This window comes from Fusarium redolens (assembly GCF_020744475.1).
Source record: "Fusarium redolens strain MPI-CAGE-AT-0023 chromosome Unknown BKA55scaffold_5, whole genome shotgun sequence".
NCBI lineage: Eukaryota > Fungi > Ascomycota > Sordariomycetes > Hypocreales > Nectriaceae > Fusarium > Fusarium redolens.
Window position 1 is genome coordinate 727,032 of NW_025763668.1, and position 25,518 is coordinate 752,549.

General features: G+C 48.1%; 12 protein-coding genes across 12 annotated transcripts; 8 read left to right on the top strand and 4 right to left on the bottom strand.

Moving 5' to 3' along the window:
* Positions 1–100: 100 nt before the first annotated feature.
* On the top strand, positions 101–611 carry BKA55DRAFT_687385 (uncharacterized protein; the record flags this gene model as incomplete). Its single annotated transcript, XM_046199058.1, has 3 exons — positions 101–170; positions 221–543; positions 600–611. 3 exons carry the CDS (start codon positions 101–103, stop codon positions 609–611), a joined length of 405 nt encoding a protein of 134 aa, XP_046051808.1.
* Positions 612–1,168: 557 nt separating this feature from the next.
* Positions 1,169–3,364, top strand: BKA55DRAFT_562051 (general substrate transporter). The gene is made up of 4 exons (XM_046192218.1): positions 1,169–1,552; positions 1,606–2,694; positions 2,745–3,096; positions 3,151–3,364. The coding sequence occupies exons 1-4, from the start codon at positions 1,414–1,416 to the stop codon at positions 3,227–3,229; spliced, it is 1,659 nt and encodes a 552-aa protein (XP_046051809.1). The 5' UTR covers positions 1,169–1,413; the 3' UTR covers positions 3,230–3,364.
* A 274-nt stretch (positions 3,365–3,638) lies between these two features.
* Positions 3,639–5,310, bottom strand: BKA55DRAFT_661845 (FAD dependent oxidoreductase). The gene is made up of 3 exons (XM_046197592.1): positions 5,036–5,310; positions 4,294–4,984; positions 3,639–4,242 (listed from the first exon to the last, which is right to left on the bottom strand). Exons 1-3 carry the CDS (start codon positions 5,214–5,216, stop codon positions 3,678–3,680), a joined length of 1,437 nt encoding a protein of 478 aa, XP_046051810.1. The 5' UTR covers positions 5,217–5,310; the 3' UTR covers positions 3,639–3,677.
* Positions 5,311–5,529: 219 nt separating this feature from the next.
* On the top strand, positions 5,530–8,063 carry BKA55DRAFT_562054 (fungal-specific transcription factor domain-containing protein). The gene is made up of 6 exons (XM_046192219.1): positions 5,530–5,887; positions 5,936–5,984; positions 6,038–6,627; positions 6,678–6,853; positions 6,899–7,097; positions 7,147–8,063. The coding sequence occupies exons 1-6, from the start codon at positions 5,780–5,782 to the stop codon at positions 7,996–7,998; spliced, it is 1,974 nt and encodes a 657-aa protein (XP_046051811.1). The 5' UTR covers positions 5,530–5,779; the 3' UTR covers positions 7,999–8,063.
* A 198-nt stretch (positions 8,064–8,261) lies between these two features.
* BKA55DRAFT_673474 (Endoribonuclease L-PSP/chorismate mutase-like protein) lies at positions 8,262–9,306 on the top strand. The gene is made up of 5 exons (XM_046198031.1): positions 8,262–8,646; positions 8,696–8,764; positions 8,816–8,867; positions 8,919–8,992; positions 9,045–9,306. Exons 1-5 carry the CDS (start codon positions 8,494–8,496, stop codon positions 9,084–9,086), a joined length of 390 nt encoding a protein of 129 aa, XP_046051812.1. The 5' UTR covers positions 8,262–8,493; the 3' UTR covers positions 9,087–9,306.
* A 117-nt stretch (positions 9,307–9,423) lies between these two features.
* BKA55DRAFT_536807 (uncharacterized protein) lies at positions 9,424–12,770 on the top strand (the record flags this gene model as incomplete). Its single annotated transcript, XM_046189866.1, has 7 exons — positions 9,424–10,027; positions 10,470–10,522; positions 10,571–11,022; positions 11,071–11,303; positions 11,366–11,705; positions 11,762–12,299; positions 12,357–12,770. The coding sequence occupies 7 exons, from the start codon at positions 9,424–9,426 to the stop codon at positions 12,768–12,770; spliced, it is 2,634 nt and encodes an 877-aa protein (XP_046051813.1).
* A 209-nt stretch (positions 12,771–12,979) lies between these two features.
* Positions 12,980–14,344, bottom strand: BKA55DRAFT_591896 (uncharacterized protein; the record flags this gene model as incomplete). The annotated part of the gene is made up of 5 exons (XM_046195316.1): positions 12,980–13,113; positions 13,264–13,771; positions 13,826–14,029; positions 14,091–14,198; positions 14,258–14,344. The coding sequence occupies 5 exons, from the start codon at positions 14,342–14,344 to the stop codon at positions 12,980–12,982; spliced, it is 1,041 nt and encodes a 346-aa protein (XP_046051814.1).
* Positions 14,345–14,707: 363 nt separating this feature from the next.
* On the top strand, positions 14,708–16,225 carry BKA55DRAFT_562064 (uncharacterized protein). The gene has a single exon (XM_046192220.1). The coding sequence runs from the start codon at positions 14,783–14,785 to the stop codon at positions 16,217–16,219; it is 1,437 nt and encodes a 478-aa protein (XP_046051815.1). The 5' UTR covers positions 14,708–14,782; the 3' UTR covers positions 16,220–16,225.
* A 126-nt stretch (positions 16,226–16,351) lies between these two features.
* Positions 16,352–18,317, bottom strand: BKA55DRAFT_591898 (acyl transferase/acyl hydrolase/lysophospholipase; the record flags this gene model as incomplete). Its single annotated transcript, XM_046195317.1, has 5 exons — positions 16,352–16,836; positions 16,868–16,956; positions 17,012–17,764; positions 17,820–18,038; positions 18,088–18,317. The coding sequence occupies 5 exons, from the start codon at positions 18,315–18,317 to the stop codon at positions 16,352–16,354; spliced, it is 1,776 nt and encodes a 591-aa protein (XP_046051816.1).
* Positions 18,318–18,940: 623 nt separating this feature from the next.
* Positions 18,941–20,328, top strand: BKA55DRAFT_506175 (uncharacterized protein; the record flags this gene model as incomplete). The annotated part of the gene is made up of 3 exons (XM_046187245.1): positions 18,941–19,363; positions 19,411–19,722; positions 19,777–20,328. 3 exons carry the CDS (start codon positions 18,941–18,943, stop codon positions 20,326–20,328), a joined length of 1,287 nt encoding a protein of 428 aa, XP_046051817.1.
* A 127-nt stretch (positions 20,329–20,455) lies between these two features.
* Positions 20,456–21,031, bottom strand: BKA55DRAFT_536812 (uncharacterized protein; the record flags this gene model as incomplete). The annotated part of the gene is made up of 1 exon (XM_046189867.1): positions 20,456–21,031. The coding sequence occupies one exon, from the start codon at positions 21,029–21,031 to the stop codon at positions 20,456–20,458; it is 576 nt and encodes a 191-aa protein (XP_046051818.1).
* A 3,303-nt stretch (positions 21,032–24,334) lies between these two features.
* On the top strand, positions 24,335–25,174 carry BKA55DRAFT_536813 (uncharacterized protein; the record flags this gene model as incomplete). Its single annotated transcript, XM_046189868.1, has 3 exons — positions 24,335–24,622; positions 24,673–24,764; positions 24,814–25,174. The coding sequence occupies 3 exons, from the start codon at positions 24,335–24,337 to the stop codon at positions 25,172–25,174; spliced, it is 741 nt and encodes a 246-aa protein (XP_046051819.1).
* Positions 25,175–25,518: the final 344 nt, after the last annotated feature.

Consider the following 25,518-nt stretch of genomic DNA (forward strand, 5'->3'; position numbering starts at 1 on the left):
GCAAGACGAGATATAAGAAGACATCAGCTCAACTCAATATCGACGATTTCTCATCCATTTTCAGTTACAGCACTCCTCAATCCATACACCGAAGACAATCATGCAGTTGTCCATTACTACTATTATCGCCGCTCTGGCAACCTTCCACATCGCTAATGCCAGCTGGAAAAGTAAGTCGGCAGTACCGTATTATTGACTTTTCAACTGATCATTCGCCTAGTCACTGCCTTCAGTAATGGTGCTTGTACTCTGAACGCAGACGACATCAACTCTTTCTCACGCGAGATCAGCTCGTCAGAGAGTGTTCCAGATTGCTTCACCTTTGGACAAGACATGCCCGGTACATCTTGCACTGAAGCCTACCCGGCCACTTCTACAGCAGGACCTTGCAACAGTGGCCCATTGAACCCAAAGTCCATCCGGGCTGAGGGCAACTGTGTCTTCTATGCCGAAGCCAACTGTGGAGGGTCTGAAGCAGGAGTTACGTTGCCTGGCACTCCGACTTGTGTCGATAATGGGGCGGACATCATGTCTTATAAATGTGTAAGTACATTTCTTTGCGCCAAAAGGAGACTTCGCTGCTGACACAGGCATCAAAGTGGTCTGATTAGACATATTTTAGTGGATAGTGTCGATAGTTTTCAGGCAAGAAACAGTCCTTTTAACCAGCTTTAGAATTGTTAAGAATACCAACCATATGTTCCCTTCATTCTCCTGGCTACAGCAATAAAAATACGCACAACACTACAATGATTAGACTCGAGCTGCAGTCAGCCCATAGAATGATAAGCTGTAGATAATAACAATATCGACGATGACGTCTGAATATTTGTCACACTATTATCACAAGATCACTTTCTCGACCCCCAGTAGTTTCAACAAACCTGTCGGAACCTTCAATCGTTCAACGAGGTAAGGCGCGCGATAAGCGTCACCTCTCAGCCAGATCCAACCTCTTCCACAACACTTCAAAAAGCATACAGAGTCACGCGGGGAATTGTCAAGTTATGGCATACCCCGCAACTCCGACTTAAGGAAGCGAACTCGGGAGCGGGGTTAGTTGATAGAATGTCACTGATAGAATGCCAAAGCTCGGAAGAATACGAAGGACCTATCGCAGTCGACTAAACTATCAATTGCCGACTCCACTCTCCGCTCTCAGAGATAAACTCAATCCCGCGAATAACGTTTTCACTACGGTTGGCTACAAGCTTAACTGAACATGATGTAGATTATCGATAGTTTGGTATCTCTGGGGTAAGATCGCTTATGCGCGTGTGATAGAGGCCGTCACTTGTTATCTGGACCAACGAACCGGAGGAGTAGCTATATATCCGTCTCTTGTCTTGCAACTGTTTGAATGAAGCATTAACTTCTCACTGGTCATTCAACTCCCCTGCCTAACAACTCGAGATGACTTTCAAGAACATGATCCGCAACTCTCCACTCGCAGGCTATGGAAAGGCCATACGCGAAGCACCCCGCGAGGTCATCTTCAATCCACATCTCCTGCTATCATCATTCATCTATGCCTTTGGTGGATTTCCCGTCAGTAAGTAATTACCCACTTCAGCTGTGTGTCCATTACTCATAATCCACCCATAGTTTGGGATCAGGGTGCATCATCGGTCATACCCTCCCTTCCTGGCTTTCAGAACCATTTCAAGATCATCTCCGGATCAAACGCCGATGAGATTCGAGTCTTCGTGTCCATCGTTTACGTTGGATTCGGAGTTGGCTCTGCTCTTACTTTCTTCATCAATGACCGAATTGGGAGACTCTGGTCCTATCGCCTCTATACCCTCATCTACTGCATTGGTACTCTCATGGCCATCTTTTCTCTGAACCTCAATGTCCTTTACGCTGCTCGTGTCATCCAAGGACTAGGCCTGGGACCATTGACAGTTACGTGCCCCATGTCCATCGTTGAGATCGCTCCAGCAGAGATTCGAGGTCTTCTCGCAGCATGGTTCACTCTATTGATGGGCCTTGGCTTGTTCACAGCAGTGTTCTGCACTCTTGGAGTCTACCGCCATGTACCCGTGGGCAATCTCCAGTTCCAAATCGTCTGGTTAACACCCATGATCCTCATGGGACTCTGTATGATTGCTACTTTCTTTATCCAGGAGTCACCTCGCTGGTTGTTCATGACTCAGCGTAGGCAAGAGGCTATCGATACCCTCGTCAGAACCCGAGGCTTGCCAGCTGATAACGCTCGTGTGGAACATGAGATCCGGGATATCGAAGACGATATCAACAGAACTGCTGAAGCGGTCGGAAACTCAAGCTTGTGGACAATTGCAAAGGAAACTTTTACTATCACATCCAACCTGCGCCGGGTTCAACAAAGCCTTGTCTGCTACGCGCTTGCACAACTATCCGGGGCTAATCTCATTACTTCTTACTTCGTCCCCATCCTTGCCATCGTGGGCGTTGGTGGTGACACAGCCCATAGCATGTTCCTCAGCGGCATGTACGGTGTTTCCAAGTTTTTCTTCATCCTTATCGCCACATTCTTCTTCATCGACGCTCTTGGTCGACGCAAGTCTCTTTTTATCGGCGCTGGTTTGCAGATGGTAACTCATATATATCTTGCTGTGTATGTCAGGACTTCGCAGAAAGGTCCTGTCTCTGAAGCAGCTTCGAACGCAGCTATTGCAGCACTTTTCATCCACGCTTTTGGATATGGAGTTGGTGAGTTTTGACGCAATGATCTACTAAGTGAACCTACTAACTACTAAAAGGCCTATTCATTCTCCCTTATGTGTTTGGCAGTGAGCTGTGGCCCAACCGGATTCGATCTTTCGGCAGCGCTCTCAGCCAAGCTTTCCACTGGCTGTTCATTTACGCGATGCAGTACAGCATGCCATCTATCCTCTCAAGCTTCCATCAGTGGGGCGCTTTCATCTTTTTTGGTGCCTGGTGCGCTGTTGCGATTGTTTACACCTATCTCATGATCCCAGAAATTTCTGGCCTCAGTGTCGAAGAAATCGAGGACCTCTTCCGTGGTCCGTGGTTCAATGCTCACAAGCGTACGAAGCAGACGGTCGTGCAGGGCGTGATTGAGAATGGTAAGGAGGACTTCGGTGATATTATGTGAGTGGTTTTAGTGTTACTTTTTCGCGGTTTCGCATCTGACAGGCTTACCAGGGACGATAAGATGAAGAGCTATGACGCCAACGAGAAGGATGTCTCGAGGGTAGTGTATGGTCATGCTATGGAAGTGTGAAGCTTAGCCTTTTATGGAAGTCTGGAGATACGGATACAGGTGATCGTGGTTAGCTTCTGTCTTGTATTCGTTAGTGTTGGAGTAGTTCTATGTGATCAACTGTTTTCGATTCGTATCATCAAATTCATTAACTGCTGTTGATTCTTTCGTCCTGATACAACTCGGCATTGTTGAAATTATGTTTACAAGTTCAACGTAATTCCGCAGGGACTCATAAATTTTGGTCACGGTTCCCCTTTGAGGTGTTCACAAGACGAAAACAAACTGATTTCTGGCAAGCATTGGTCAGAAGGTCACTTGAACTGAGCTTCAATCAAATCCTAACGTTCAAACATCCAGATGGAAATTGGAATAAGCACGATTTGCATGGCGAGAGTTCATATCATCAAGTTCATACCAATAATATGTTATTCTGGTAGTTTTATCCTATCTATGCGACCTGCCTGAATTAAAGTCGACTAAGTTGCTTCGACGAAGCGTCAACTGTCGTAAAGGCCTGATGTTGAAGTGAACGGTCACTGCCGACACCTTCCATCAGACTATTAAACGGCTTTACACCAGCTTCCAAAACCCTCCACCTCCACAAGTCCAGATACTCATTCTTCTTACCTTCAATCCTATCCACGACGTGCTCACCTAGATTGGGCAGAAACTTGAAGCCATGTCCACTACCGCCCGTTGCAACCATCAGACCCTTTGTGCTAGGTACGAAGTCCATGACGAAATGGTTGTCGTATGAATCGGTGTACCAGCAGAGACGAGTGCTCATCTCACATTGCGTCAGCTCGGGGAGGAACTCTTTCACAAAGCCTTTGACGACTCTCACGCCGATAAGTGGAAGTTGACGGATTGACTCTTCCGTCCATCGAGTCTTGGGTACACTTCTGACTGTGCCATCTGCTTGTGTCTGGGGGTTTGTGAACTTTGTGCCGCGATATCCCATCTTGACAACACCGTTTGCGTCTCGTGCAAAACCGTAAAGCCCTCCGTACTTGCCATGGCGCATGTTATATCTGAAGCTCTAGAGTCAGTGTTCAGTCGATCCATCCTTGAGACGTACTCACGACCAGGTTGGGAAGTTCTCAGGCGCAAAACGATCCCATAAAGCCTTATCGGGTGGTAGCTGAAATAGCGCCACGCTTCCCGCTGTAGTCTCGCAAAGGTTGTCAAGTTGCGTGATAAGCGAAGGAGTCCAGCCACCGCAAGCCATGATCGTCAGCTCCGCTCGATGAACTATCCCATCAACCGTTCTGACTCCAGTGATCTGTGAATCAGTGTTCCCAACAAAGCTTAAAAACTTTCCCTTCGATTCTCCGAAGATGAATTGTACACCCAAAGTCTGTGCTTTGTGAAGTGCAAAGCGGCAGGCTTTGTCAGCGTATGCAAAACCTGACTGGGTATCAAGAAGGGCGGAGTTGTCTTTGAGGTCGAAAGCATTGAGAGCGAACTCAAATCCTTGAGACTTTGCCCTTTCAACGTCCTTCGGCTTGCTGAGATCGATCTGTGTATGCTCTAAGCCAACCTTGGTCATGTTCTCGATGGTGTCTATGTCAAACTCGGACAATGAGGACTCCGAGGTGATGGTAAGAACTCCGTTATTGACAAATAACTTGTCAGACGAGGAAAGGCCAGGAGGTGTGAGTTTCCCGGCCGTCAGCTCATCATTCCACTTCTTCCACTTGGCGATGGCATCAAGTGCGAGATTCTGGTACCAAATCTCTTTGCCATATGCAGCACGGATGATTTTGTTGATGTCTTGTTGAGGAATGTCAGCTTGTTTATAGCAAAGAATACTATTCGCCTTACCCGCTGAGGCAGCATCGCATCCTTTATCATAAGAATATTGAGAATCGTGATATGGTTGTTTGTCAAGAACTTTGACGTTGCTGTAGCCGCGTTCTGCCAAGTGAAGGGCCGTGCTTAGACCAAAGACACCTGCACCAAGGATGACAATTGGGGAAGATTTGCTAGACAGGTTTGATGACATCGTGCTAGCAGTATCTTTCGCAAGTTGATAAATAATTTCCTGTATTCTTTGATCAAGTCAGGGATAACTGAAATCTCGATAAGGTGATTTGAAGCGTTTATACTTTTAACTGTTATCGCAAATGCGCATTTACAGCTTCCCCTGCTCAAAGCAGATAACGATGGCCGATTTGCCGGCGATAACACGGGCAGCATCGCAACAATTCCCCGCTCCCTCGGCGAATGGTTCTTTTCTATTGGCCCTTCGTATTCTTCCGAGGAGGGGAAAAATAGCTGGTGGAGATCAAAATTGGCCTTTGCTTCATCAGGATGGTGTTGAACGCCGGGTCCGTCCTCCGCATCGGAACGAGGATTCTCTTCAACTTTTGACAACCGTTCCATGTCGCGAAATGGATCTGAGTCTTGTAACATTCGATTGATCAATTCGGAACACTCTTTCGGCCGTTGTTCAGAATCGGATTCTTCCGCGCGTCGTCTGATATTGCGTACCTTGCTCAACCGGGTTCCCCAAGACCCACAGACTCGTTCTACCCTACAGTGCTGAGATCGGCAAATTGGTCAACCATGCCTGAGGTCATCAAGAGTCGACCAGCGAGAGGGGCGGCGCAACGAGTGCGAACTGGAAGTAGAACTCTCGTAGCATGCATAAGTTGCAAAGACAGGAAATTGAAGGTCAACACTGTTGACCTCACGTCAACGCCAGTGCTGACAATGGTTTAGTGCGATGAGCAAATCCCGTCCTGCAGCAATTGTCGGCGAAGTGGTCTTGGTAAGTCTCGACACTGTATCAGCAAGATATTCTCCAGGAATAACGATGTGTAGGCTGCTTTGTTGAAGATCCAATAACGAAAAGACATCAACCGCGGAACTACTTGGAGACGTTAGAGCAAAGAGTAGTTCTGTTGGAAGAACAGCTGAAAGAGGCTCGGTCGAATGTTACCAATGGCCCAAGTCCTTCAGCGAGTAATCAGGCTGCTTCTACATCAGATCAAGCTAGTACGACTGCCATAGACGAGCGATTTGAACTCGATGATCTCTCGTCCATGATTGGAACACTGAGTCTGAATGCAGCGGGCGCTGAACCCAGTTATCTTGGCGCCTCATCTGCGTTCGCCTTCGCACGCTTCATGAAGCCCTCCATTCGCCAAGCCGTTACATCATTACCTCCAGAAATTTCCTCCATTTCCAGATCACAATCTCATGGCCATGCATCTTATCCCCCAGAACCTTGCCCGCTACCAGACTATCAGACAGCTGTCAAGTTGAGCAACGCTTACTTTCAGAACATCCATCCCCAGTACCCCTTCTTGCATGAACCGACCTTTAGGCTGTGGGAAACGGTATTAGAAGACCCGTTTGAAGCGATGAGTAGACTTGGCTATGACCCCGTACCTCTCTACTTCCTCAACATGGTAGACCCTACATGGATATTGACTGAATACTTATCTAACCACTACAATAGGTCTACGCTATCGGAGCTCTCCTGAAACCCGGCTTAGGCTATTCAGCAGAGCAACTCTACGTCTCTGCCATGCTCTACATAGATGAGATCATTTGTAATGACAACCTGGAGTGTATACAAGCGATCCTCTGCTCAGCAGCCTATTCTCTACGCTCGGCAAAAGGGACATCACATTGGTAAGACCCCCAGCTAATTCCAATATCTACGCTAACATACGGTAGGAAGCTAGGTGGACAAGCCCTTCGCCAATGTGTAAACCTCGGCTATCATCGTAATCAGAAGCGACTACGGTCTACCCTCAACCCATTGCAAAGAGAGCTCCAAAAACGAGCGTTTTGGAGTGCATATGTAATGGAGTGCTCTGCAGCTGTGATGTTAGGAAGGCCACTGAGTCTTCATTATCAAGAGATTGATGCTGAGGTAACACCATCCAACCGCGTTAACATATTGTCGTCCTAACTGCTGCAAGTTTCCATTGGATATAAAGGAGTCACAAATATCTTCAGCCGGAATCTACGGCAATTCACGATCCTTACCAACTGACCCGCCCACGGTCATGACACATGCTACCCATGGCTTCCGCATCCGTGCGCTAATAGGACGGATACAGACAACGCTTTACTCTGATAGCACTCTTAGAGATGCTACAATCCGTCAAGCATTGATCGAACATCTGTCCGACGAGCTAGAGGAATGGTATACTGCACGACCTCCTCCAATGATTCCCCCAGATGGCGGTGCACTCTCATTCTTCGTTAGTGCAGATTGGTATGAAGCCAACTATAACTACGCCGTCCTTCAACTCTTCCGGCCTCAAATAACGGACACCAAGAGCACGGCATCAGATGAGATCTTTCTCAAATGTCTAAGCACGTCAAAACAGACATGCCACATCTTTCGACGACAATATTTTGGCAAGCCAATGGCATATACTTGGAGCGCTTTGCATGAGCTGTTTCTCGCTGGACTGACATACCTGTACTGTCTATGGATGTCTCCCGCGGCACGACAGGTATCTCGGTATGATGAAGTCAGCAACACTTGTACAGATTGTACCATGGTTCTGGTGATCCTTGCTGAGCGGTGGCCTGAAGCAGCGCCCTTTCGGAATATCTTTGAAGTGCTCGCAAGCCGGACAATGACCATGATGACTGATTCGCATCAAGGAAAGGAAGTAATGCCTATAGCAATAGGTCCAGAACAAGAGACATACCCGGAAGGCTTGTCGCAGTGGATGGCTGGAATGTCTGATACAGGTATAACTACAGGGGTGGATTGGTTGCTGAGCGAGCTCATAGACGAATTCCCAGCTCCTGAATAAGGACATGTAAACACAACATGGATGATATTATATAACCGAAACTCAGATTTCAATGTTGATGAACGTGTTTTTGTTCCTCGGCACAGACCTGTCCGGTGTTGAATTTCGGCAACTGGCGTAGTCTCTCCTCTTTTCCGAGCTCCATTGACTTCTTGGTGCCGGAATTGCACACAGCTCTTCTTGCGGTTCGATAACAGTATCCGGACTAATGCGGCCCAACTGTAGCTAGCTCCGGAAGAACACGAGCATCCTCGATCATTGGCCCTGGATGGGACTGTCAATGGCACCAGTAAATCCCGACCCGATATAGTGGGGGTGAGCAACTGAGAGCAAACATAGGCAGTGTCTCCATGCCGTCGCAAAAGCCATAAACCCCAGATAAAGCACAGATGCCTATGATGTGTATATACATATCGAGTGCCGGTTTAAAAAAAGTCATTCACATCCATCATACCCTTATCTCAACACTGATATCAGCTTCTCACGCTCACAAAAATGGCTAACAGACAAGCTATTAACCGACCGGGCTTCTCGTCCCTAATCCTCTCAGAAGCTCTTATCCATGACGGTCTGGTATACACAAGCGGCAAAATTGGCGTTGATGCCAAGACCGGTGTTCTTGTATCCGATGATGTTGCTGAACAAACAGTAAGTCATCAAGTACCTGATTCTCAAGACCGGCCCTGACTATCTATAGAGAGCGGTGCTTGGACTGCTAGAGTCTGTTCTCCATGAAGCAGGAAGTGGACTTGACAGAATTCTCAAGGTACTACAAGCCCATAACGCGTGATGAGTGTCGGTATTGATTAAATTGTAGTGCAACATCTACCTGACAAACATTAATGACTTTGCGGCTATGAACGCCGTTTGTGAGTCTTATGTTCGATGTTCTTGATGAGAAAATGCTGACGCTGCTATGGACATTGCGACGATCCCTAATCCCAAGCCTGCTAGGGTCTGTGTGACAGTTTCAGAACTGGGAAAAGGTGCTAAGGTAAGTTGCCAACCTATTAATAACAGAAAAAATGTTGAGTCAAAATTGCCAGGTCGAGATTGATTGTATAGCCGTTGTCGAAAAAGCTTTGTAAGCCAGACTTGTCAAGCTTCGAGAAGAGTCTTGCCTCTAACGCTACAGTTTCTTTTATATAGCAAAGCCTCTCTGTAGATACCTGGATAAGATGTAGAATAAATGGGAAGAAAGGCAGAAATGTTTTCGTTGTTCAAGACAATACAGATGAGAACGGTCTGACTTGGGTGCTTATCAGTGAAGAGAGATGGTGAGATTGACGTCAGTTTATGTATCCACATTTGCGCCCTTGCATTGTCATGTTCCTTCTTGAGTCATAATTGCTGCAACTCCTCATATTTGCCTACTCACATCTCTCGTATTGAAAATCTTTGGATTGAGAATTAAAAGAAGACACAATGAGGACTCTTCTATTACTTGGAGGCATGACACCAGATGTCACCGCTCTCTACTACAACATCATCAATAAGGTCGTCAGAGCCAAACTCGGTGATCGAGTATCAGCCCCGTTATATCTGTACAGCGCCAACCTCGAAGAAATGATTCAGCATGCCATGAAAGGAGATTGGGCTGAGTTCGCAAAAGTCTACAAAAAACCAATCAGGTCACTGAGCGACAGAGTGGACGGCATTGCGATCTGTGCTATTCTCGCACACAAGGTCGCCAAAAAATTATTTGACGACTCCTCAGCGGCTCGTGTCCCGCTGTTCCACATCGCTGACTGCCTCGCACTCCACATTACCAACAATCATCCAAAGGTGAAGAAACTTGGTCTGCTCGGCCCCAAGATCTCGATGCTCGATTCTGATGATCCGGATTTCTTTGTGGCTATGTTACGGAAGGCTGGCTTTGAAGTTCTCATCCCCGAAACCCCAGCGGATATTGAGGAAGTTAACAGAGGCATGCTTGAAGAAGTGGCGAAGGGCGTTGCTTCTGTGACCGACTCAACCAGAAAGATGTTCATCGAACAAGCGAAAAGGCTGATCGATAGAGGAGCTCAAGGTATTATACTGGGTAGCACGGATTTGGGCTTCGTGCTAAGGCAAGAAGATGTTGGGGACATTCCGCTGTTTGAACCAGCTGCTATTCATGCGCAGGAGCTAGGAATATGGATTTGTGAAGGAGAGGAAGACCAGTCACCATAGCTTATCGACGTTCAAAGTAGGTATCGCGGTACTGCTAAAAGTGAATCATGTTTTACTGCGCCGATAAGATTCCCTCTGGTCATTTTAGCTGTTTCCGGAGAGGAAGCTACGGATATGCTTTCGGAGATAAGACTGACAATATGTGGGGTTGCAATCTCGGGTCGTCCTTCGGCCCGAAGTCTTTGGGATAACCAAATTCCGATTCATCACCCGATCCATCTTCCAGTTGCCAAACAACGCGATTTACTCTTATCTGCTAATAACCATGAGCGCAGTGGACCCTAACTCTCCGCGTCCAGGGTCTGATGGCACCCTCTCACGTACGGCCTGTGAGAGATGTCGCAGACAGAAGGTTTGTGACCCTCAGCGCAATGCCAACTGCTGACACTCGGGCCGACAGCTTCGTTGCAGTCGCCAACGTCCAACTTGCACGCGATGCAGCCGCTTCTCAGTCGCCTGCACCTATCCCGAGCTGGCTGATCGCAGACGTCTCGCCGCTCGTCGCGAATCCGTGCGGGCCGAACAGACCCGTCTTGATGCTGCCCCAGTGACTCCAGAATCGACAGAACTCAATGTTGGCACAGTCAGAAGTCCGTCAGAGGCTCCGAGAATCAGCAGTATTGGCGTTGTTGATGTTGGCCCACCGCGAACAGAACATGCAGCCTCAAGCTCTGCTGGCACCAACCTGGAGGATCTACCGCCACGAGCCATTGGGCTCGCGCTGTTGGATATTTACTTTGAACGGTTATACAATGCTACGTTGCTCTTCAATCGTACTCAACTGTTTGAGTCTTACTTGGATGGCAGTCTACCTCCATATCTATTGAGAAGCATATTCGCGCTATCGTCATTGTAATCACCCGCCTCACCTGTAACGTTCTTATTCTAACATGTTTACAGGTTTCTTCGTCAACCTCGACATCTGCCACCAAGACTGGGCAGCCACGCTGTCTCTCCAGAGCTTGGAACGTTTTCTACGTATGCTAGTCATGGACGCGCCTGGGCTGAGGCAGCAAGACGCGAGGCTTGGCTTCTCACAGACAGGCCAACCGTACAAGTTGTTCAAGCTCTGTCATGTCTAAACTTGTACTGGTTTGCGACAAGAGATCTTGATCGAGCTCGAATCAACGCTGGTACGTGCAACAATCTATGATCAGAACCTCGAATTTTGTGAGCTAAACATACTCCAACCTAGTTATGGCCTACGCATCAGCCACTACATTTCGCTCCATTAACCTCCCAGACAACGGGACAAGGGCAAAAGATGAGCTGCAGGTTTTAGAAAGAAAGCACGGTTGTTTTTGGGCATGTTGGACAACGATGTGTATCTCTTCTTTTCCCGAAGCATATGCCAAAAACGCCTGGGAAGAAGCTTGCAACGTGCCTCTTCCCGTTGCTCCAGATGGCTTGGTCAGTAATTGGAGTGTTACACATGGGTGCTACATGGATAAGAAATGGAGACAAGAAGTAGTGGATGAAGAGCCAAACCCACCCTCGTCAATAATGGCAGAACATATGAAGCTCATGGGAGTTTGGTAAGTTCCCAATCGATACCTTCGGCGTCGTCACTAATGTTTCCTTCGTTGTTCAGGGTCAAAGTCCAACTTATCAACAGAGAAAAGCAGGAAAATCCGGATGTTACTCACATACAACAGCTTTCTCAGCTGGCGAAACATATTTATGATTCAAGCCTTTTTCCTCCTTACGCTACGGGAAACGAGAGTCCCGGTCGAGATATGGCACGACTGCTGGGATTGCATTCACTATATCATCTTTGCCAAATCGTTCTTCTCTGTCCCTTGGTGTCCCTGTTCTCTGGGAGACGCGGCATTGCAGGAGACAGCACCCAGGGCTACGCACAAACGATAACCAAGCACGCCATTTACCACGGGCAACTGATTCGAGATTATATTGCTAGAAAGCAGGATATAACGAAACTCAGCTCTCATGTTGGCTTTGCTAGCTTTGTTTCGACCTCGATCATACTCACTCTCCTGAGGTCCAGGGCTCGCCGACATCAGCATGAACATACACGGGATCATGTATCACACGCGATTGTGACACTAATTCAGGATAGTATTGATATACTGAGCATTCTTCAGACTTTCTGGGAACCATTACAGCCAATGGTTAGTTGACTCAACACCTAATTTACTGAGGAGAATATTCTGACATCTAGAATACAGACCAGGAGCCTGCAGCGTGCTGCTGACCAAATACTAGGCCCTTTCGATCGCGTTGGTCATAGCCTTGCAGGAGCTGAGTCCAGGACTATCGAGGTTCCAATGACAGGAGTCAATAGTCCAGCAAGAGAGGAAGATGTCATAGCAACCACGTATATCGAGTCTCCAGAGTATCCGACAACTCATCACTCCGCAGACTCTTACACAAATACCCATTTTGGCGTTGCAGACAGGGTCGAGGAATACGTGACTCAGAATATGGATGAGACTGCTGATTGGCATCATAACAATCTGTTTGAGTGGTGCCAGACGGAGGGTCTCCTGGATATCGCTGATAATTTCTTGCATATTGGTAGCTCGGTCGACTGGAACATGGACTTGGACTTTTTAACCAGTTTCTCTTCACACATGGCATGACTCTACCATGCATAAGTATCTAGATATAGTATAAATCCTCATAGCGCCCTTTCAAGAAAGTTCCTTGGCGGGCACGATCTTGGCGGATACCTTTCCGAATCCAATTACACGATCTCCTGAGCCAGCCCATCCTTCCATAGTAACAGTATCGCCGTCTTCCAGCCAAATTAGTTTAGACCCATCAGATAAGGTGAAAGGCCTACTGCCACCTAGCACGAGCTCAAACAAACACCCAGACCTATGTATCGGGTCGTGGTCGCTTCCAAACTCTTTGATCTGTTCGGTGGTAGATGAAAGAGTACCTGTACCGAGCAAGTCACCCGTGTCCAGACCGCATCCGGAGCTACTGTGATGAGCTATCATCTGGAAGGGAGACCAGTGGAGGTGCTTGAGGTCAGACTTTCCAAGCAAGTTGTCATTGACGCCGTCCCCTAATTTGGTGGGTTAGATGTTTTTGCCTACCATGAAGGCCGTGGTGTTGTTCAAGACTTACGAGACAGGGACGTTGAAACCCTCACTACAACATCATCCTGACATTGTAGGAATGGAATCGTCGTATTCTTCCCCCCCTTCAAACTTTGACCTTCCGTGGTAACCAACGCACCAGCTTCTTCTAGCGCCTCAATGGTCACAATCCAAGGTGAGATACTTGTCGCCGTAGCTTTGCCGTTGAATGGCCCCAGCGGCGTCATCTCATAGAACTGGATATCTCTGGCACTCCAGTCATTCAGAAGCACAAACCCAAAGACATGGTCTCGAGCTCTGGAAGCTGGAGTAGGTTTGCCGTATTCGATAGGCTTGGAGATAAAAACACCCATTTCGAGCTCAAAATCAAACTTCTGGCTGGGAGCATATGTTGCGCCGTTGGGGCCAGGAAGAATGCCATGCGGTCGGGTGACTTCCTGTCCGCTAACAATAACGGATGATGCTCTGCCGTTGTATGCCGCTGGTAGGTCGAAGAAGTTTTGAGGGACTTCATTGTATCCTGCCATGCGGCCCATCTAACATGTCTTCGTCAGAGATTCGTATAATGGCGGCAAGGTTACCTGGCTTACAGTTTGGACGTGTTCCAGTGAGCACATAAAGTCCGTGAAGCCGCCAATCTTCATTGGGACATGCATGGTGACTTGGTCGGCAGAGATAACGCCGGCATCTTCTCGGTACAAGATGGAGGACTCATCTCGCAAAACCTCTTGAATGGCTTTCCGAAGGGAGTTGCGTACATCAGCCGCCAGCGCAGCAAAAGCGTTTAGTGTGGACTGTCCGTGCAGCTCGTCAGGATGGGAATGCATGGCAGATATCATCTTTTGCATCACTTACCGAAGCTAATGCTTCTTTCACGGACACGTCCACAGGCAGTCCGCTCTGGATGAGGATTCTAAGGTCTAAAACATGGTCACCAACCGCAGTACCTGGCCGCGGATCAGGCTGTCCATGGAAGTGATATCAGCAAAAAGTCTGCTTTATTGAATATTCTGTTTCCTTACATTATCCTCGGTGTGAAAGATGCCGAACGGAATGTTCGATAAAGGAAATGGAGGTCCATTTGGTATCGGGAAAGGGTATTGAACCATTTTGGTTGATCCTTGCCAATGTAGGTGCATATGATTGAGAGATCAATCAACTTGGCTCTTACGTTAGTGCGAAACGACGAAATGAATTGGCCCAAATCTTTTGAGACGACCACGCGATGACCCAGGTCATAAGGGACTAAAGAAGCATTGAGCCTGAAGTCATTTTGACAAATCATGGAGTATTTACATGAGGTCCACGTAATCTGAGGTCATCCGGTAGAATCCTTCCTCAAGTCGTGCGTGATGTCCGTTCGGGCCGGAGGCTGATGGAGTGGAGCTTCGGACCTCGGATTCGGGGTCGGAGACAGTGTCACTTATGTCAGCTTATGGGAAAGTTGTTCAAATATATAGGTTGTCATAATAGTTACAATTGAGAGCAGTCAGCTTACTGAAGAAGATCAATTCGCCCGTTACAGAGCTGAGAGAAATAGCTTCACAATGTCGAAGGCCTTATCTCCAAACCTCATCCTTATCAGAAATGCGACAGTCTTGACCGTGGACCCGCTAAATGGTACCCTAGAAAACTCCGACATTCTCATCAAAGATGACCGAATCGTTGCGATCGGTCAAACTCTGCCAAAGCCTTCCGAAAGTTATGTCACTATTATCGATGCTCAAGGGTGTATTGTCACACCTGGCTTTGTCGATGGCCACCATCATATGTGGCAGCAGCTTTTACGGGGCATTGCAACAGACTGGTCGCTTTTTTACTACACTGTCAATATGCGAACCATCTATGGGAGCTTATACACACCCGAGGATGTCTACCTGTCTACTTATGTTGCAGCACTGAGTCTGATCAACAATGGTGTGACTTCTGTCCTTGAGCACTGTCATATCATTAATTCGCCCGACCATGCTGATGCAGCAGTACGGGCTCTCCAAGATGCCGGGATTCGGGGAACGTTCTGTTATGGCTTCTATGCCAATCCGCCTTTGCCCAATCAGCCGGATCAAAAAGCCTTCTCACATATGCCACGGTTGAGCGATGCTGCCCGGATAAGGGACAAATACTTCGGCGAAAACGATGCAGCTGAGCAACTCCTCACATTCGGTATTGCTCCAGATGAGCCAGAATCTCTACCCATTGAAGAGACCATTGCGCAGATTAGGCAGTCAAGAGAGCTTGGGGCACGTATCATCACTATGCATGTCGCGATGGGGCCATATGATTTAGCACATCGTCAAATTGTGCAATATCTCGCCAATGAAGGGATGCTGGGCCCGGACCTTGTCTTCAGCCATGGCTCATCCTTCACCGAGGACGAACTGCAGGCGATTAAGGAGTCCGGCGCTTCTATCGTCGGCACGCCAGATACAGAGCTACAGATGGGCATGGGATTTCCCATCGTCTTCCAGGCTTTTGATAGAGGATGCCACACATGTTTAGGCATCGATATCACATCCAATCAAGGAAATGACTTCATTGCTCAGATGAGACTGGCGCTACAGGCTCGTCGAGCCCAGGAGAACGAACAAGCGTTTCCACTCTCCATTAATCGCAAGACAACGGGTGTCCTTCGAATGGGAACAATGGGAGGTGCAGAGGTTATGAGAATGGAAGATCTCATTGGCTCCATTACAGTAGGGAAGAAAGCAGATCTTATCCTCATCCGCTGCGACGATATTGAGAATACGCCAGTGGGTGATCCGGTTGGGTCAGTGGTATTTCATTCTTCAGTGAAAGATATTGATACCGTCATAATCGATGGCAAGATAAAAAAACGGAACGGAAAGCTGACCGTTGATTGGGAGAGGTTGAGGGAGGAGGTTATACGTCGTGCAGACCGCATCAAAGCAGACGCAGCCAAGATTGATCTGACCGCGGCTAAGAAACGTTGGATGGACATTTTCCACGTTGAAGATGCAGCATAAGAGCCTGTTGTTTTAACTTATTCTCCTTGAATGAAGTTGTTATTAGCAGCCTGCGCTGATATTGAGAAGCCTCTCTTGATGCTTCGCAAGCTCTAAATGGGTGTCCGTTAGGAAACAGATCATCCCATTTGTCTATTCTCGAAGTGTATACGTTAACTTCTCCAACTTATCTTGTAAACTCCTTACAGACCAATGGTCCACCCCAAACATCTTGACCTTCCCATCTCTCGCCTCCAAGTAAAGGTCCCTAGCCTCACGACGACATCCCCAGAGTTCCAGAATGCCACCCATCCTCTTCGCAACCCAGTAGTACACGAGACTATGCTCTTCCCATTCCCAATAAGCTGCAGCCGTGTAGCGTATTTGGCGGAGGATGTGAAAAGCATGTGAAAGATCTTGGTTAGCTAGCTCTATCCTAGACGCGATCCTCTCGGGTGTTTCGTCTCCTGGGCTGTAGTATGCGATTGCTTTGCACTCGTCCGTGACTGTGAGCTGAGGGCGATGTGGGTTTGGTGTGCAGGATACCAGTATCTCTCGACCTCGCTCGTCGAGTAGATCGGCTTGGACGACGGCGTTCCACAAGTATCCCACCGTTTCGACTTCTAAGTGGCTATTAGCTGTGATTCATGACCGTTACGTCAAACTAACCTCTATAAAGACGCTTATGGTACTTTGCCTCTGGCTTATTGACCTGACTCTCCCAGTCTTTTTGATGCCGCTCAAAGTACTCACGGTTTCTAGTACAGGTTTCAGCGGATGCGAATAAGTGGTTCATTGATACTGCTTACCTACATTCTCAAGGCCTTCAATCTCTCCAATAGCTTCCGTTGTTCTGGAGTTCCATCATCTCCAAGACTATATATATCCTCTTCGTCGTGCCGGTTATCCAACAAACCTGGTTCTCGTACAGGCAGAACCTTCATAACATCCACGCATTTCTTTACTTGTCTTCCTACCTCGAACTTCTCAAGATAGGCATCAGTATCAACCTCCATGTCCTCTCTCCTCTTGTGATCGAAGAGCTTCACGCCTTCGAGGCCTTGATCCACGTTGAACCGGTAGTACCTGATGCTGTTCGACCCAAATTGATCAGCAACGATTCGGTGAATTCTGTTAGTCCCAGTGACGATCTGCTTCATGGCGTCGACTGCCTTGACAGGTGCTCGGAACTTGGCTGTGACAGTTTGAATGACGGTGTCATTGTCCATTCGGACGATATGTCCCATGCCAGTGCCCAGGCTGAGAAAGACTCCTACGTCGGAGTTAAGGGTTAGGTAGTGATCACCTTCCCAAAGACTTCTAGCCTCTTGGAGAATTAGATCGCTCGGGTTGTTGTAGCCAAAGCCAGCATCCATGTATCGAACTTCTTTTCCAGGTGGACCGTGGACGAAGGGCTCGAAAACGGTCAGTGCAGCTGATGTCGCTCTAACAGCTTCCCAAATAGTCCATGCCTTGGGCCTCGGGTCCTTGTCTTCGTTTATGTACGAGCGCAAAGCTGTAGCTGTTTGCTGAACTGCATTTTGGTATGGGATGGTATAAACGACACTAAGCACCACGGCGTCAATAATACCCATTTGACTGTGAACTCGGAGATACTCACGTATTGCATGCATCATCTCCGAGAGGGTCAAGAAGCGGTGCATCCTCCTTACCCAAGTACTTCGCAACGACAGCCTTTGTCTCGCGAACGAGAATCTTCTCATCGAACATATACTCGCCGTTGCGTGGCTTTCCAAAGACGATGCTACCTAGTCGTTGGTACTCGTTGATACAATCGTCGATACTCATTCGCATGCGACCGAGCATCAGCGCGATGATACTTAAGCAAGTCAGTAAATTGTCCGGGTACAAATACAGTGTATACTTGCCCTCCAGTGCTTGTGCCTCCGATCAGGTCAAAGTACTGATATGGCTGCAAGTCTTGTCGTTTCATTTTGGCGCCAAGGATATCCATGACCCTCTTGAGAATGATAAGAGACGACAAGCCTCTTACACCACCTCCATCTGCAAATTGGATTAGTTTGAGGACTAATCGGATTGCGCTCTTGCAATTACCAAGCGAAAGAAACTTTAGTTTCTTCGGACTTTCATCTGACATGGTTGCGTGTATGGGAGCTAGGATAGAAACAATCTGCTAGTAAGGATGTTGGTGATTAAAGATCTGATGCAGATCTTCCAATGTCCGTAGTGGGTTACTGATCCGATTTATAAAGACCAATGCTTGCCAGTATTTATCGATATACTAATGAATCGTAGAGATCGGATCATACTGTAAAGTGCAGTATTGTATAGCCATAACCTCTATCGTCAGCGGCGCTTTAAAATGCGTCTGGCATCTGTCTTTCATCCTTCCAGCCGCATCCAATTACTGCAACATTTCTCAAAATTCAGCCCTGCCTAAGCCACTCAGTCACATGGCGCTTGAGCTTCAATAGATACGTGATTTTGAGGCCTCCAAAATCGGGCTGAGACATCTGAAAGGCTTCTCATTCGCCGCCATGGTGATGAGCCCAGTCTAGCCCTGCAGCTAAAGCGCCACAGCGTTTCAACCCGGAGAATGCGCCGCCGCCAAATATTGAATCTGGGCGAACTGCGAGGCGTCCTATCACATGTCCTATTTTTTGTGCCGTTCCTTCCGGAGACCGATTTGAGGGATCCTGAATTGAAGAAAATGGCGACTGTGCCACCTTTGCACGACAATGAAGATCAACACCAGCCAAAATGTCAGCATCAACGTCAACGGAAGATTTTGAACGCTCTTGCGACCAAGTGTTTACCAAGCTACAGGAGGTGGCGCAAGAGCTAAAGAACCATGATCATGAGGAGGTTCATTTCAATATTGAGCATGCCGCTCAGTATGTGGAGCATAACAAGATCGACATGAAGTTCAAGGAGCAGGTTCGTCTTACAAGTGACGACGTATCTTACGAACTCATTTGCGCCATCAATGACTGCAATACGCACTTGAACGATTGTATGAGTATATGCAAGCGAATGGGGACACCAAGCTGGAGTACCGAACAAGATTCACGACTTACCATGGCATGGACATTCTTTTACGCCAGCCTCAGTAAGGCGGGATTGATATTGAAGCTCAAACCATTGGAGGCGCAGGCTTTTTTGGCGTTCAACAGACAACAACCGGTATGCGCCCATAGAAGAATTGAAACATAGATTCTAATGTCCCTCAGTCCTTTGAACCCCCAACATTTAGTCGCCGGGAGTCTTTTATGAGTAACGCAGGCTCTGAAAACTTCACCATTGAAGGGCGAGCCGAGAGAAGGGAGCGCGCAGAACGGCAACGGCAAGGACAACGACGGGAAATTCCAGTATTCGTGACTCCTACGGGAACAATGTTAAGGCCTCAGCCCAATCGCACGTCTGGATCATTCCGGTCTGTTGCTGAGAGCACGTCATCAGCTTCTTCTTCAACAGCATCACCTCGTTTACCCGCAAGGCGTGCGGTCCCAGAAAGAGAGAAGTGGGTCATCAATCCTTCCATAGTGAGTGTTCTTCATGGTTCTATCTTCGAGATCGTTAGCTAAGTCGAACGACAGATCAGTACTCCCAGGACTCCACCACCAGAGTATACCCCGATACCAAAAGACACAAAGCCAGTGATACCGCCAGATGAGAAGCCCCCTCTTCCTCCACCAACGTCATCTATACCTTCACCACAGCCATCATCAAAGTCTATCCGAAATGTTGCTTCAGAACCTCAACTCGCAGCGCCAGGTCCTCCAAGCCACCACACTCATTACACCGGCAACGTGTTTCACATATACCAAGGGGTCCCAAACGCGCCGCCACCTCAAGCCTGGCATACTCCCCGGTATCTTCCACAACAACCAGTACCGCCAGTTTGGCCAATGCCTCTTCAACAACCAGTTCCACAACCATATCGACCGCCACGAGTTGCAGCGTATAGGCCAAGCCGGTTATCGCTTCGGGAGACAGCAGCGCTACATCTTACGCCTATGCCTGGACTGGCGGTCGACATCATGAAGCCCGAAGCAAGATGTACTCATGGGGTTAGACACTTCAAAGGGCATCCGCCATGTCAGTGGGGTTGCTGTAATGCGCGGGGATGCGGACAGGTCTTTTATTGATGTAATATGGCAGTAGATAGGATCAATACTCGTTCTAGATCGATGTGTATACATATCTATGAGTCTGAGCGTGGAGGGCGCCTTTCGAGATACAAATTATGTATCTATGCAAGTTCTCGAGAGGAATCTAATGCGAATCTGGCAACTCCATCCCTCCCTGATCTTCTCCCAATGCACGGCCATTGATCTCGACCGGCGTCGCGTGAAACAGGATGAACACAATCCTAGCCCACTCCTCAGTTCTGTTGAACCACTGGTGGTTGGTACCTCTCTGGATCACAACATCTCCTGGGTGAATAGTCCGAGTCTCCCCCGAATCCAGAAAACATTCCAGCTCGCCGTTGATGAGAATGCCATAGTCGAGACTCACAGTTCGATGCATCTGAGACTTTGAGCCCGGAGGAATATCACAGTACCGCAGGATGGTGCCGCCATGCTTCACCAACCCCGACTTCTCTTTGTTTGCATATGCCTCCTTGAACGCTGAAAGATCTTTGTCGTTTGCGAGGGGTATAGGTAGTCCTTCGGTGACGTAGCCAAGCTCAAAGTCGGCAGAGTTGCCCTCGCCTGCACTGACTTTCCAGAAATGCAATGGCTCATCGAGGTCTTTGGAGTAACATGATTTGCCGCTCGAGTCATGAGTTGTAATGAAGCGGTGGATGGAGGGAAGCGGTTTCGGAGGAGGGTCGGAGATTGAAGACATGACGTGTGGTTGGGTGGTTCTTATTTGAGGCTAAGATATTTTTTGGAGCTTGTCAAATCAAACAACATCGAATTCCATACTTTATACCTTGTGCAGAGATCGGGATGTGGAGAACAGTCTCTGGCTCGGAATCGTTCTTAGCATTGTCCGAAACACGGCCCGATGCCTTTGGCTCGACTAGGGGCGACAGAACGATCGGCCCGAGTCCACAGTCTATCCGCATAACCTATAGTGACGATGCCCTCTATATGACCAAGGCCGATGTAAAACTTTGCGATGCCAGATTTTGGTCGTTATACTTTCGATCGCTTTCCCGTATCGACGGATTGGCAATTTCTGGTGATTGCAGAAGGACAGACCGCATCAACAAATAGGAACTGTGAGCCGAGTAACTCGGCTTTCGTCATGGTCGGTCAAGACTTCGTGATCCACGGTTTTATATCGAGTGGCAGTGGTTCAGGAGCGCTAAAACGGGTTGACTAGCTCTTCTACATACGGATATGCTTTAAGTAATATCATGTAATGTGTACAGTGACCTTTCGGCAAAGCTAGTTGGACACCACCATGCATGAGTCGACAGCGGTCGTTGTACCATGGAGTTCAAGCTCTGTATACAGCTTTAGGTGCAGCCACTGAGGAAGGGCAGTTCTTCTGGGAGTATTTTGTCCAGCAGCGCTGAAATGACAAGGAAGGTTCACGATGGCGGCCCGCCGAAACTAAACGGCCCTTGAAGGGCACAGCGTTTTCACAAACGCGGGCTGTGAAAGTGGTAGCAAAGTGTCCATCGGAATTGGGCTCGTTTCAGTGTACTGCGATAATGTTTGATGTTTTGGGGAATGTTACGCTGAGATCTCACTGTACGGAATGTTTTCCCCTGGATCAGTACCACTGAGTGACCCTGGTTGTCCAATGAATTTCAGCATTATTGATTGGTAATCTCAAGGTACAGTCACAGTGCTCAGCTCGGGGTAAGGCGAGGTACGTAGCGGTAGGGATCAGGTCCAGTTGATTCCCCGCGCTTTGTCGTCACAGCCTGATCTTTGACGTACCAAGCTCTTTTCCTTTTCATCTTCCCATCTCAACATCGCGAGCAGTATGGCACCGAAAGACGCGGGAATCGTCGCGCCAGTGCTCCGAGGAAGACCGGGTGAATGAAAGGTGAAAAATGACAGTCGAATGGCTAAGAGACACAGGAATAGCTACGAGGCCGATGTCGATGACGTGCATGTCGACAACGAAGATCCCAGATCGGAGAACAAGGGGCAGCGCTTTTGCCACCGGAGTCCGCATTTGAGGTCGGAATATGCTTGTGAACGACGCATCAGTCGTCTGACTACAGTCAACAGTCTTACAGGCGGAGATTCAACATCAGGCGAATTATTAACCGCGACTACGACTGCGACCGCGATTACGATCAAGAAGACACGCGTGCACCGACGAACGAAGCGAACATTCCCCTCCCTCCGATCGAAACCCACGAAGACGAGGCTATTGCCAGCCCGCAAACCTACACCGAGTTGCCAGGTACAAGGGAGGTGTCACCGTAACCATGGTGCAAGTCCTTTGAACACGAGGCGAAGTCGAACCGTATCCGAGAAATAAAGAAACACAAAGCAGCGATGATGTTGCGCAAGGATACACAGTGACTTGATCTCGGGTGGCCAAGTTGCATCGGCCCCCATCAAGATAGTTACGGCTCTAGCTTGACAACTTATGTCGATCTGCCCTAACCTATCCAGGATACAAATGTCTCTTTCCGTGTAATACTCCTCGTCAACACGACAAATCCATGCCGATTTAGTTCGGTGGATTTGTTGGACGCTAGGGAATTTTCAGCCATCATGTGGAGCAAGATCTGGGCATGGTCTTGGCCACCAAATAACAGTGATCAATTTTAATGATCCTAAAGCACCAAAGGATTTTAGACAATTTTATGATAACTTAGGATAGTTTGGGATGATATTTAGAAGAGTCCTTGACTCTGCATCCTCCTGGATTTACCGTCTCGAGCTCCTTCTTCTGAAGGCTTGGGGCTAAGTTTGCTGAACTTTAGTCGTGTCATCTTCCAGACTGCAATGATAAGTTTCGGGCGTACGATACACCCGAACTGCTTCATCTTTAATCATGTCGTCCTCCTATACTACTGCAGGAACGCGTTCTAACTGTGGTCCAACGGGTGGACGTGACTGTAGCCCAGGCGGTCGCTGGGACGATGACGTGACCGAGGTGAAGAGAGCGCAACAGATTCCATGGAGCCTATCATGCTCAGGCTCCGGCCTGTGACTATCGCCAGAGCTTCAGATGCGACCTTAGTCCAGGCAGACGCGACAATACCCAGGAGGATGACGTGACTGAAGATGAAGCAACAGACCTTGGCCTATCATATTCTCTCAGCCTGAGGGAGCAAACGCGACTGTTGACGCGACTGTAAGTAGCCACACCCTCAGGAAGCACATACTGTAGTGAGTGGGTATAAATACCCTCTCAACTCTCATCAAACTTCTCCATAACATCACATCTTAACAACCCGATTATCCCACGATAACACCCCTTTCATCTCTTTCATTTTTCTCGACTCCTGCTTCGTCATCTGGGTATCGAACTCAGTACCTGATTCGATATCTCTCCCACATCCTTGATAAATCTCCCTTTGTCATCCCTACCCTCTTACTCGAGGACTGCCCTTTCTTCATCTGGAGCATCCCGCCTACGGTCCCCATTGTGTATGGACCTCGAAAATCTCCTTCGACAACCCTCTTCATCACCAGACCCCGAGCATCTTCCTTCTCGATATCGATCCTTGTCATCACCGACCGTCGCCTCTCGTCACCCTCAATACCTGTTACAGCCATCAAATATCTCCTTTCCTTGGCAATTTCCTTTCCATCCTCAATCCCCATTTTTGACCCAACCTTCTGCAGACGTCAAGCGTCTATCAACACCAGCCTCTACCATCCACTGTCTTGCCATCATTCACTGCAAAGTGGATATTATTTCCTTTTCTTCTACATACTTCTAAGGGCGTCTTGGTCTTCTGCAACCTTCTTCTTACTACGACTATTTATTTTCTCCCGAAAGACAATAGCCGGAAATGTCCGACAAAGTAATAATCCACCAAACTGCGACAAGGCATACAACCATGCGCACGGCGAGACACCGTTCACGCATATGAAAATGCTGGATACTTTACTGGCATACTTTGGGATTCGCTATTAGGATTTTGTTGCATCCCCGAGGAAAGTGCTGGAAGAGACCGAGTGGTCTGAATACCTGGATCTCGTGAAGCTCCATGGAGTTCAAAAGATGTCAGCAAGCGGTGCCTGTACGGTACTGGCGATTAGGGCATCTGCTGCCTTACAAGAAGAGGACCCTGACAATTATGAGTTCAAAATGTATGATGTTGGGGGGCATAGGATATGCCGATGCCTCAAGACATTTGCTATAATTGACTCCAGCAGCCATGAAGGCGCCATAGTTAAGCCGCCAGGAGAAGAGTGGAAAAGCAAAAACGTCATCTGTGTATGGCAGTCTGATGGGTCCGCCAGCATGAGAACACAACATGAAGTAATCATTCCTGGTGACCTACTAACGGTAAGTATAAGCATGGGTTGTGAAATTATATTCTAACATGTATTTAACAGTATGAAGAGCTTTATCCGATCTCCTTCGAAGAGGGGTTGGCTACACGTCTTTATGAACTCGCCGACAGCGCGAAGATAGTGACCCTGTTTCGGTAAGCATTGTTTCTTTTCCTAGTAGGGTACCTGGCTGATAATCCTTAGGTTTACGAACAAGTACGGAAAACGCTATTCCAAAGGCTACATTAGGTGGTTTATCGACGAAGACAATTATAACGACCCCCCTGCTAGTCGACCCCCACCTCCAAGGAAGTTCCTCGTGCTCTATAAGGGGAAGGGGGATAAGACACCTCAGCGAATCGTATGGCGGGAGGGTATCCGTGGATATCAGGATAAGGCCGGAACACCGAACACTAGCATTGCAAGCTGGTTAGCGGTCGAAAAGTTTGTGAAGCAGTGGGGAGACGAGACACTATGGACCACCGACGATTGTAACTTAGTTCATGAGCAGATCTGGGTTGCCCTGGTCGAGCATTATGGCTTTCCCGTTCTGAAAGAGGGTTAGGATCCCAATTCATGAAGGGGATATAGTGAAGTCCACGGTCCAAGGCCTTTATGCTCACCTCAGCACATTTCCTTTTCCTAAAGCTGGGGTTCCCATAGCAGGTCAGGATCTTCTATGGATAGTCAGGCGGCAAGTCATGTCTCAATAACCTCAACAATATTCTCGGACATCCCCCAGATGATTAATAACGATCTGGATATATTATTGTTTAACCCGCGGCCTACCTTTGGTCACTATCACCATTTTGAACCATGGACGCTGAAGTGTTTGCCGTGTCGCACTGAGAAGGCTTGTTGTTTCTGGGATGACGGACATGTCCTTCATCGCACTTTCAAAGCTTCTGG